We start from the raw sequence: 12814 nt of genomic DNA, 5'->3' as shown, positions 1-12814 counted from the left end.
ATCGAAGCCACCCGTCGACTAGTTTCATTAATTTTTATGCGTAGCAGTCTTGCTATAAACGAGATTACTACCTTTATCCACGAACCATTATTAGGGCGTCATCAATAGGCTTCAAGACGATATCTAAGATTTCACAATTATTCCGTACCTTATAGTATAGGGTTAGCGCGCAAGCCTGCCTAGTGTGTATACTAGGGAATTGAACTACTAAGTTCCTCACATTTTAAACCTGCGATATGGCCATTGAAGTCTGTTCCTTTGAATTTTTCGTTACAATCCATGAATCATCATGAGTGGTTCAGTTAGAGATAATAAAAACAAGTGTGCTCATTACCCTTGTTTTTTTATGAAAGCCTGTACTCGCGAACGGAACTTCCAGTTACCTAGTAATGCGTGAAAATGACGCAAAACACATGATTAAGTTCTTCGGAAAGATGGAGTAGAAATCAACTAAGCACCCTTCTCCCATACAATATCACCACGAAGTAGAATTAGCTCTACGGACAACCATAACATATGCCTCAGCCATCATTGTGAGCAGAAGCTTTTTAAACTTTAAAAAGGCCGCAACAAATGAATTTTAAGATTTGGAAAAAAATCAGCAACGGAAACAAACAACTGCTGGTATCTATTAACATTATAATGCGACCATATTTAAGAGATACTGTTATTATTGTTAACAATTAAGGATCCGTCATTTGACCACTGGCCACTGTACAACAATTGATTGCCCGCCCTCTCATCCTTCTTTATCCCTTAAGTATTAGATTTTGTAGGAGTAATTGTCGAATTCTATTCCTAGACTCCGTACGATAGTGGAGCCAAATTGATCCCTGCGGCACATCGGTTTCATTTTGACGCTTGGTCCTTCTTAGACGTATTCATTATGTCAAGCTGACACTAGTCAGAGTTTTCACAAACACATGTAGGACAATCCCTGCACCGCTCCCTTTTGCAGACGTCGCATGCGACAGAGCGATAGTTGAAGTGCATGTTTCTGGCACAGACGACACAGTCGCGAGCTTTCCTTTTGCCACGTGCTTGCTCATCTCGGGTTGCTTTCGATTGCATTGAGCTACCCTTCTTTCGCGACTTTCTTGTGCCACCTGAGGTGTTGGGCTCGCTTTCGTCTTGATCATCATTCGTTTTACGTCGTTTTGGACCGTTTGAAGTCTGTCGACAAGGGCAATCTAAACAAAGCCGACAGCGTTCTTTCTGGCAACTATTACAATTTAAGGCTATGTAGTTCCAGGTTAAAGCTTTCCCACATGCTACACACGAGCGGCCTTTCTTCCTGCGCACTCCTGGGGGCTGAAATGAGGCTTGTTCCGCTGGTTGTTTTTTTGACTTGCCTGATTTCATTGGCGAATCTGAAAGTTCCTTCCGAGCTTCTGTTGCTTTCGAAGACTTCGAAGCTGGACCTGGTTTTTTTCCACCATTTTGTTTTTTCTTGGATGTTCTTGCCTTTGGCACTGATACGGGCACGTCACTTTTGCTGCTGGTTGCCCTTTCTGCTTTCAAGATCGGTTCCGATAACTGCTCCCGTTCTTCATTTTCTTTCAACTTACCCGACTTTGCTGTTGGATGCGGGGACTCATTTTCAGTTTGAGTTTTCCTCGATATACTCTGCACTGGAGCTGCGAGGCTCCTTTCGGATTTCTTTTTTATTGACCTACCTGATTTTTTTGATGATTCATTTTCGGTCTTCTTTCGCTTCGTAGTTGTTGGCTTTTGCGTTATGTCTGACTGTGCATTTTCGGGTTGCTTCTCCCCTATTCCGTTTGACTTTAAAGCATCAGTCGATTTCTTACGCCGTTTCTGAGAAGGTTCTTCACCCAGTGAATTGACTTGTGAAGGTTTAGGGGGCCTTATAGAACGCCCTGCCGCATTTTTCCCTAACGCCTCCTTGTTTTCTTTTCGACGACCTCGCGACTCTCTTTGACTTTTTGTTGTCTGTGTGTGTGTCTCAATTTCTGATTCGACAGCTGCTTTTTCGGATGATGTAGACTCGTTCGAAGAGTCAGCACGAATTCTCTTTTCTTGGGTATGGCTTTCGGGAAATTCGCCATGTTTTCGAGAAGGTTCATCCTGTTTGGAGGACGTACCACCTTCTGGTGGTTTTTCCTTAGAGAAGGGGCTGTTTGAATCTCCACGTTTTTGATCCTCTTTGCTTTGCTGGGTTATCGCTATGCCCGACAAGCTGGCTTCAGGAGACCTCTCACCCTCGGGTACATCTACTAAGCGCTTCGGTGATGTTCCAAATCGTTCTTTAGGCGTTCCCTCCGATTCTGTGTTCCATTGACTCTTCTCTGGAGTCTCAAAATCGGTAAGAACTGGTTCGTATCGAGACTCTCGCCTTGGTGTATTCTGTGGTAATGAACAAAGACGATCATACTAAAAGGCCTTTCTGAACATGTACATGAAAAATTGTGTTTATTCAAATATTTACACATCTTTGTAGCCTTTAGAAAAATAGTATGTTAACGTTTCGTGTAGGCACAAAATTAGAATAAGCTGGGTGCGTAACTATCGCGCAGACGCCTGCCCCCGACGTACTGACCCCTTTACACAGGCAAACGTACAAAAAATAATTGAGTCCATCTTGTCGTTCGGATCGTTTCACTTTTGGCTGTGATAAGAGGCAATTCAGATCTATCATTTTTTTCTGCTGTATATTGAATCACACCTGTTAGTGACTCTTGCAAGCATTATATAATAATGGCTACTAGGCCTTTTAACAATCTTATAAACTTGAATTTGTGGCGGCAAAAAAGCTGGTAGAGTTCCTCTTTAAATTTTTGCTTCATTCAGGCTTGTTGACCTACTGAGATACTATTATTTTCGTGTGAACAAATAAAAACAATATGATATTTAAATGTAATCGAGTATTATTTACTTTAAAGAAAGAGTAAAATAAGACTAGAAGAAATAACATCACCAATATTCTACCTATATCAGCAAGTGGCTGGCTGCGGAAACGGCGAATAGGTCTGGCAGAAAGATCAGACAAGCAATTTCTGAATGTAGTGAGTTTCTTCATTTACAGCGAATTGGATATCTAGTTCCAAAGTAGTCCAGTATTTAATAAAACCGATAGTTGTTACATATAGATAAATACCCTAGTTAGAGAAATACACCAAGCTCACATACACCGCACTGGAAGGTATCCAAGCACAACTGACTTCAGCTACTAAGCTTACTGTAAGTGAACCCGCGTTGTTATCGAAAATCCTAAACTATAAAAGTGGTAGAGATCTGCAACCCTAAGGCTAATGAAATTAAGCTATAAAGATTGATAGAGTCTGTCAGGTCGATCTTCCGCACACAAAATGTTTGTAAATTTGTATTGTAAAAAAAATTTATGTAAAAGATTTGATCTCATATATAAGTATCGAGAGCCTTAGCTGCTCTAATTGAAAGATACTTAGGTAAGAATCAAAAATCCAAAAGTACTTATGCCATTAAACGTATTTTAGCTCTATCACGTGATGAATCGTTACCTATTGAAACCTTTTTCACTGGAATAGTAATGTTAAATAAACAAAGTTGTCATATTGAGGCTTATTTTTTCATAATCTTATAACGAATTGATAATCGTAAACTGGTTCGGTTAAAAAGCAGTCAATTTAATATATATATATATATATATATATATATTTTATTATAGTTTAAGCTTGCTGTGTGAAGAAAAAGAAGCAACATTTCTGGGGTTAACTTGTGCTGGAGAACAGAATGATACCGCTGCCCAAAAGTGAAATCACGCAGTCACTATTGTTCTGCATGAAATCATCAACAGTATTACGTGCAACTACAACAAATGCTGGATCTTTAAAAATGGAAAAGTTTTTCAACTTGATGGGTCGCATGGGTCATTTCATTGTAAAAACACGAAAGCTCGAAATGTGATGGTAAGTTAGAAACAAATTTGGTCAACCGAGATCAAAAGGCACCACTTTCCACTAACTCATCTTCCCAGTTTTCTCATAGAAAAAGCACTTTTTAAGCAAATTTTTTGTATCACCCTTACCTGATTCCAAAGTGTCAGATTCGAACCTATTTTATTTGTAAGCTGGGATTTAGTCGCTGAGCATAAATAGCAATAACGGACACAGAAAGATCAATGTAATATGTTTATAGTAAACAGACTTCTCTTACCTCTAAAGAAAAACAGTGAACGTTGGAAATTAAAGCATATCCCAAGCATATATGGCCATTTGACAGTACCTTAATACATATTCGTACCACAAATGTAAATTTTACATTGGGAAAAGTGTAGTTCATTTCGCTTACTACATCACATGTGCAAAAAGTGAAGATGTCCTCCTTGACTATTTATCCCGCGAATTTGTCGCGCTTGGCATTTTTCTAGCCAAAAAACAAGGGAATAGGAAGTAAAGTCACGTACCCTCGAAAAGCAATATTTCAACTATTTTCAACCCGAAGACATCAGTCGATTCTAAAATCAAGGTTGTAGTTATCTTCATATTTCTCACAGATTTGAAGAAGTCGTGGAGATTGAACTTCATATATGTACCTGTTGTTTTTGCTGGAGAAATTTTTCTAAGTTTTCTTCGTATATCTGCGTGTTATCCTCTGGTTCGACCAGCTCCAGCTCATAGCCTTGACGCGCGCTTTCGTCGATGACGGTTGCATTGAACGCTGATGGGGCACCAATTTGGAAGGTAAGGTCCGGACTTTCGAATACAGGTGACTACGAAAGCAAACCAAGTCAAATATCCACCGTAGATACTTTACTGCCTGTACTGGTTAGAATTACTAGAGATAGATTTTCGTCTGATCTTTAATCGTTAGACGCTGTGACCAATAGAATACACTATTTTTTACAAATCGATTGAATCCAGACAGAACAACTGTAACTAGACATGCCTTTACTTTTAATTCTACGTTTATGAAGCAGCGGAAAACGTTCAAATTGAATAATCTCAGCGGATTTGATCGAAACAAAAAAAAAAATCCAATCAAGGTTTGCTAATTACGCGTATAGATACCTTATTAGCAATCCACAACTTGCGGACATTGATGTATAGTAGATCGAAACATAGCACCGAATTCCCACGTTAGCAAAAGTTTGCTAATAAAACAAAAAAACTGGTATACGTTTTTAAAAAGAAAGGAAAAATTTACAGTGTAGCAAAAGTTTGCTAATAAAACAAAAAAACTGGTATACGTTTTTAAAAAGAAAGGAAAAATTTACAGTGTAGCAAAAGTTTGCTAATAAAACAAAAAAACTGGTATACGTTTTTAAAAAGAAAGGAAAAATTTACAGTGAAGGTGGCACACACGCGACTACCTAATGTACAACGCGAAATTTCGCTTATAAATATATAATACCGGCGGATGTCTTTCTGCTAATTGCACCAGTCAAGAATCTTACAAAAAATCTATTTGATAGAGCGCTCGATTTTTAGACCAGCGTCATTCATTCAAATCCATAGAAACTAAGTAATATACTTGTATCGTTCTAATATGACTGATGCAAAAGGAATTTTGCGCAGCTAACCAAGAACTATCTTAGAGAACTGTCGTTCCGCAGCTTCGAACGTACAAGACACAAGCAAATGATAAGTACTGAAATTGAACATACATGCAAATGGAACTACGGAGATAATTGCGGCGAAACACCTACACTATACGGCTGCTTATTTTCTGGTCGGCCCTGACGCCCTCGAGATTTGGGCCGCTGTCTCCTTAAAGGGCTCTCAGACTGCGGTCGTCGGCGCGTTGGAGGAGTCAAACCTGCTGAATTATCTGCAACGTTACTCCTCGCAGAGGTTTCCACAGCATGGATTTCGAACGAACTTTTCGAGGTTCTCGAGCCTGACGACGGAGATTTAATTTTTTCTACCGCTGGCTCCAGAGTTGCAACAGATAGCATGTTAGAAAAATCGTGACTATTTTTCTATTCGATAAAAACCACTTACTCTTATTTCGATTTCTGTAAATTTATAGATTGCCGTTTTAAATTGCTTTATGGCCCTTAAATGGCCAAAGCCTGGCACTTCCAAGAGCTATTTGAACATTATATATAATCATTATTGTGGAGGCTTCAGTTTGCTATGAGAAAGCTTCATTATGCTATGATGCTCGGCAAAATAATTAGAAGATAAAGAACTCGTTTTTCAAACGGATCAAGTAGATGTAGATTTCATTCACGGGTCATTTTTCTAGTAGGATTCGACGAACGTTCTCTTCATGGTCACAATATAATCTCAGTATGATAGGGTCGGTGATATGGAGTGTTTACTGAACAGAATACCCCGTAGGCACATGTGTGTACCCATACGATACATGTTCGCTAGTTTCTTATGATTTATATTCATTGATCTCCCATGCAAGTTATACAATGATCACTATATTTATCAAATAATTTCACCTGTTTTTCAGCCTTGTCGCTTTCGATATGAACTTGCTGCTTATCAGACTTGCCACCAGAAGAAACCCTCTTGGGCCTAACCTTACGACCTGTCCTCGAAGGCGTTGGTTGAGAAAGTTTGTCGACAGTCTACATGGAAATCGAGAGGTACCGACTAGCAATAGTAATATAATAACGATAATAATGGTACGATCCTATCCATCGCTTCTTTGATTATATTTTACGTTACTTCGGTACCCTAAAATATATCATTATCAGGCCCTGTTCATAGTTTACTGGTTCTTGGCCATGCGGCCGGGCACCATTATAGCTGAAAGCACATTTTCTATTGAATGCAAGCAACATGTCAGACAGGTGTGGAGGCGAAAATAGCTACGACGTATTATCCATAAAATCCTCTGACTTTTCAGATCGAACCATTTTACTTCGATAGCGGGATCTATGTATCACTCGAGCAACAGTCTGGCATTAGTTTAACAAAGAAAACCCCTATAGTGTTCACCTACAGTGATTCACTGTGGTATAAATAGGTAAATAAACTACTCGAGAGTTGCACGACCTCTAGATTACTAGTTGAATGCTAACAAGCATTAGTAATACATTAAAAAATCAGTGACATAAAACATACCAAATTACAACCTCGTCTACCGTTTCCGCCCATAAACCATATAAGATCGAGAAATGCAAGTAAGTTACTTTAGAAAAAAACCATGTAACACCACCAGCTTTAGTCCAGTTTAATTGGACGGGTGGCTACAATGGAACACGTCTCATCTAAAATACAGATGTATAAAATTAAGAGTGCATAAACAGCAAACATTCGAATTCAACTGCCTGTCTTATTGGCACGTAGCGTAATAGTCCTAACTAACTTGAAGTTAGTCTAGAAACCTAACTCGAACTTACAAATGTAACAAACGCCCATTTAACTCGCTTCGCACAAAGGGAAATCGGATTTGTTTGCGATGGCGTTTCGGATTGACTAAAGGAACATTTATTTTCTTATTACAGAGGAATTTAAGAATTAATATAATGCTGACTATAAAATAGTATCACGCCAACTATTATTTGATCTATAGGTTTCTGCTTGTATGAACCAGCACCGGAAGAAATAATAAGCTCCTTTAAAATTATTCGTTTATGGCCTCGGATGTTATTTCGTTAAATATTTTTAGGAATTTTCAATATAGAATAGCATCATAACGATCCAGCGGGAGTGTTCCATACTGAACTTCTAATACATTGCACTCACTGACTTTGCCTCACCTGGCCAAGACCCTGATTTTTCTGTTGTATATGAAATGCATCACCGGACATTGCGTTTTCATCATGCAGTACGACATCTGCCTTGGCATCGGCTCGTCTAGCTGGAGGCAACGAACCTGTTGAGGCTGAATAAGATCCATTAATATCCTCACTACTTTTGTCACTCATTAAAATCAATTTTTTTTTATCGATTTAGCAGTTAATTGACAGCTTCGTTTTTATCAACGACGAGCTTTTAAGGGACGAAAATCCCACTGTAGTAGAAAACGCTTGGCATGTCTTTTAAGAAGATCCGGACCCCATTTCACGTTACCTGGGCTAAACCGAGGTAAAATATGTTCTTTGTTTAGTCGTTCGGCAATGTCTTGAGGCGTAGATGCATTTTCAATTATACGCATGAAACAATCCAGCGCTACCAGCAATCCCCTTGATGATATCCGCTTTTGTCATGCCCTCCCGATCTCAAATCCTTTGTTTTTCATCAGCCCATTTCAGTATCGAAATTGAAGTATGAAGCCAAATACGATAATCATAAATACGTTGATCTAGATATAAGTTATTCTATAGCCAATAAGCAGTGCAAGATATATATGCATTTCAAGTTATAAAAGTCATTGGATTGTACCGACACGATCCCTACGGATTCAATTTTAGATAAAGTATGCAGCATTTTGTGCTTTTATTGGTCTAACCAAATTAGCTTCTCTGGACACAGTGTAAACGGTCGAATCATAAAGATTAATGTATGCATTTTATGTTATTTGCCGCAAACAGTGACACACAACAACCAGTTAATATCGTCTGTCCTCGTATGAAATCAGCAATGTCTGTAGTCAGTGTTCCCTCCGTCAACGCTTCATCGCCGTATTTCCACGTGGAGATGACCTACAGCACGTCTGTTTAATAATCTGTGTGCGACGTATCTGAAGTATCTGCTATATTTCTAATGTTCAGAACACCGAAATCTTGGTGAAAAAAGGTCAGGTCTTACTGGTCTTTATTCCACGGTTATCATGACTTATACAAGATGTGTGATAAGCTGCAGCAATTTTTTCAGTATTTCCAACGTTGTAAGAATAGGCGTAAATAACTTGCAAACAAGATGGCTGATGGTCACAACGAAATTAACCGACAAGTAACATGTTCGGAACGAACGGACCTTGTGCCCAATGCGGTAAGAGGTCGTCCATTTCGCTGCATTCTTTAGTGATGAACTATATTGTTTTTGACTGAAATCGACATGTAGTTGGCTTATGAAAACTTTCGAGCTGTGTGGGGCAGTCAGTCGGATAATCAGTAGAAATGTTCTATATCAATTACTTCACCCCTTCGCTTATAAGTTAATATAAATTTCCGTATCGAAATGGCAATAGTTATAACTAATAACAATAATAGTAATAGTGAAAAGAATTATGGCGTTCGCAAAATGTAATTTTAATGGTGCAAGTCGTCAGAGATAATTTTCCTTCATAAAAGTGCATATTTCATATATTTTCCAAAAATAAGGGGCATTATACGTTCTATGGAAGTGACAAATTAATTTTTTATGGTGGCTCAGACTACGCTGATCCATTCTCGACTTGTGTGGAAAAGCTGGAGTATCGACCGACACTCGACATAGGATCATTACTAAACAGGATGAATAATCGTCCAAGTTGTAACAAGTATACGGAAGGAAATTAATGTTTACGTACACCGTCCGAAGTGTAACTGCATAATACATGTGGCCTATAAAATTAGTGATACGGTCAGCAGAACGGTGTATGAATTGTTTAGACATCTCTGCTCTGTAAGATGAATTAGTAGGTCTCGTGACGTTTCGATCTTATCGAATGATGCAATTGGAGTGGTAAATTTACAAGCAAAACAGAAGAATATGGCACCACCGACAGTGACTGTCCGACAAATGCAAGACATCTCTGAGAAACTTTCAAACGGCCCGAATCTTTCTCCGCCACGAAAAACAGCGCTAGTAGTGAGTGAAAGCACTGTGTACTAAAAAAAGATTTTTTTTGTATTGAAGAAAATGGACATTGACAGCGTCATTCTGAAACAGAGACTTTTCTCAGGACAACCGAAGGGAGCATAAGCCAAAACATGTTCACCCACGGGCCATCGATAACGAAGACGTCTGAACAGAAAACCCGGCCACTTCAACCGGACTTCTCAGCAGCCAAATCAGTTTCAGGACAATTAATCACCACCAAGTGAAGTTAACCTATGAAAACCGCTGATGGGAAAGGCAGCACGGAACTGGATAGTTAGGCTATCGCCAACGGGTTCCACCTGAGCCATTGGTCAAGGATTTTGTGAAGCAAGCTCAGACAGCATTGACGACTAGGGAGCCGACTATGGTACGCGATACCCTGAATCACTGCAGCCCCGCGCAAGGATAATCGCAAAGCTTGTACCGAGGCTTTTATGAGTTAGTAAAAATTACACCGAGGAGCTGCAATTCTGATGCTTCTTTCACGGGAAGATCTAGGCAGTGTAGATATCGTTGCGTTAACAAAGATTTGAGCAGAGTGCCCTTTTAACCAATCGAGTTGTTATTCTGTGTACTACCGCGCAATGAGGAACAACGACACAGGTCGCCCTAATCGAGACATCTGTTTTCTACAGTAGTAAGGAAGGCGATTTCATGTCTGGCCTAGTGAAGGATTGCGTTGTTGCCTTACGTGCCAGTGGCTAAGTTCCGTACAGCCTGTCTTCGGCCGACTGATTCAGAGTCAACTTATGCGCTGATGCAAAAACTCGTCAGCTGACAGGAAGCTCTATTTGCTCATAATCTGTCTCTCCTCTATTCGACTTCAACGTACACCGACTTTAATTACTAGGTATTCAGTCCCACCTAAATATCGATTTTCTCTTCTCTTCTCTCTCAAGATCTTTGGTTCTCAATATATTTCCAGAAATAGGGTTAAGTTTGAGAGTGAAAGTCATCTTTGTTAAAGGACGCACGCATTGCTCCTAACACACCAATAACGATAGACCTCCCTGTTCAAGTTGCAGCTGCGCAGACTGTCACACACACACTAAACTCGATGCCTAAGTGTAGATAAACTCCGAAAATGTAGCCACGAAGTTCTTGTATCTGACTCTCCAGTGTACAGTACGGCCTTTTTGTACTACTGGCAATAATACACCGAGGCTAAACTGTATTTGCAGCTTTGCCCGGAAGGCCCAGATGGCCTTCAGGGCCTTCAGATGGTAATACAGCCGTAGTGCTAACTTCTTATTCTAAAGGGCGATCCATAGAAAAACGTATGCGTCATAAAGGCAACAATTTTTTAAATATGTAGAGACATGTTCGATCGCCGGTGCAGAACGTCAACCACGCGAGTGGCTAATATGCCACGGCAACTCGCCGGCTTTCCCGATTAGCGCCTCGGTCCACATAAAGCACTTCGTGGATATGTTTGCGTCAAGGAATACGATACCACGCGCGGTGTCCTTTTTCGCCGCAGCGTAAGAGGAGGAGATTTTAATATACCACAATAGTTTTCAGAAAAACTACGATGCGGAGACCAATGCAAGATCTTCGAAGCTTACGCAGCAAGTAGACCGCTGGTCCAAGCGAGGTTTGCGACAAACATCTTCAATGCGCCGTTATTCTAGCACCGTGCTGAACGATACAATTTAATTAATGTTTACATATTGGTGCATTTCCAGCTCAGAGAAAGGATACTATTCTGTTGGTGATATTGCCCCGTCATTATAGTGAAGAGTAATGAAGAAAAGCATTTGCTATAAACTAAAAGAGACTAAATAGATTTAAAGCGAGCACGTCATCCCAACAGAGCAACATAGATTCCGGAAAAAATGGTGCACAGAGATAGCGTGCAGGATCCTGACAGGCGACATCAAGAGAGCACTAACCACGCTGCACCATCTGCTATACTCTTGTTCTCCGTATTGCTGAGGAGCCTCCCTAGTCAGTTAAGAGGGCCAGGGAAATCAATCGAAGTCATCAAGTTTCACATATATTGAGCTCTACACCGTCCGCACGCAACAGTCACACACTTGGGAATAACCGTAAGCCTGATCAAGAAGGAGCAGACGAAATTTAGAAGAGGAGGCAGAACAATGGCTACTGACCTGGTACCGAGCCAGGTCTGTCCCAAATCTGATCCCTTGAAGTGTCGAATTAGGCTAATTCGCTCCTGGACCGCTGAAGTTCTGAAAACAGCTGTGCGTAAGATGGAGAGAATTAAACTGGTTTTTCGTCCTGAGGCAGTTTTTAATTCTCCAATTCTAGCTTAGAGCATAACATAAAATTGGGCAAACCAGTCGTTTTTTGTGATTTGCTTGACGATTGTTAAAAATTTATCGAGAGATCGTACTGGAGAGTTGCTTGTTTAGCCTCACAAAATAGGCACAACGTTGAATTTGAAAATAATTTTCGATTTTTTTTTTATTTTGTAATATTTCTTAAAAGAAAAAAGGCTCATTTTATTAAATTAAATACGCTCATTTGCAAAATCAAATGTGAAACAACTCAGTTTATATTTTGGGAGTATGCGAATATTTTTGTTCTGGGAGCAGTGTCTTTCATTTATAGGGGTGTGAATTTACATAAGAGATAATAAAATCTAAACCTTCTCAGCGCACATAATTCCTATCTGATTTGATTAATTTCCGGCAAGAGCTTTTTTCCCTTATAAACATAATTTTAGTCTGCACAAACTTATCGTTTCCTGCGTTGTGCTTGCGAAGCTCAAACTGAAAAATCGTTTATTTTCCGAAACTCAAAAAAATTGACACAGTATCGCCTTTACTATATTTTCAATTTAAACAAATTTGTATCAGAACGATTCATAATTTATTAATTAACCATATTATCGACATGTGCACCATATTTGATTGAATAAGCACTTGTTTTCAAAGGGATTTCTTTTTTCTACGGAAGGCAATTCTAACGCAGATAAACTGACCCATTTTAGCATCAACCCGTTCAGAATTTACGAAGAGATTATGCTGAAAGGGTATTTATTTATTTTCCGGACATAACAAAATGAATAGTAGATTTGGAGTAAATAAAATGTCCAGTTTAGTAGTAGAACGATGATTTGTGCTAGAATGGTTTATTGTCGATAACTATGAATTATACTTTTGACAGATGATTTTTATTCTTGGAGCAGATATGTACTTTCT

General features: G+C 39.4%; 1 protein-coding gene and 1 long non-coding RNA gene across 2 annotated transcripts in view; one reads left to right on the top strand and one right to left on the bottom strand.

Annotated features, from left to right (window-relative positions):
* The window catches only part of LOC147753819 (uncharacterized), a 56959-nt gene extending 46762 nt beyond the window's left edge, over positions 1 to 10197 (top strand). The window contains exons 2-4 of the long non-coding RNA XR_015316019.1: positions 6406 to 6541; positions 6805 to 6924; positions 8435 to 10197. This is a non-coding gene — a long non-coding RNA (uncharacterized LOC147753819). The remainder of the gene's footprint in view (positions 1 to 6405; positions 6542 to 6804; positions 6925 to 8434) is intronic.
* LOC111273626 (uncharacterized) lies at positions 654 to 8180 on the bottom strand. Its single transcript, XM_022855378.2, has 5 exons — positions 7661 to 8180; positions 6395 to 6523; positions 5648 to 5872; positions 4535 to 4711; positions 654 to 2367 (listed from the first exon to the last, which is right to left on the bottom strand). Exons 1-5 carry the CDS (start codon positions 7826 to 7828, stop codon positions 901 to 903), a joined length of 2166 nt encoding a protein of 721 aa, XP_022711113.1. The 5' UTR covers positions 7829 to 8180; the 3' UTR covers positions 654 to 900.
* Positions 10198 to 12814: the final 2617 nt, after the last annotated feature.

This window comes from Varroa jacobsoni, unplaced genomic scaffold, assembly GCF_002532875.2.
Source record: "Varroa jacobsoni isolate VJ856 unplaced genomic scaffold, vjacob_1.0 scaffold_204, whole genome shotgun sequence".
Lineage (NCBI taxonomy): Eukaryota > Metazoa > Arthropoda > Arachnida > Mesostigmata > Varroidae > Varroa > Varroa jacobsoni.
Note: the sequence above shows the minus strand (reverse complement) of the source record. Positions and strands in the feature narration are given on the sequence as shown.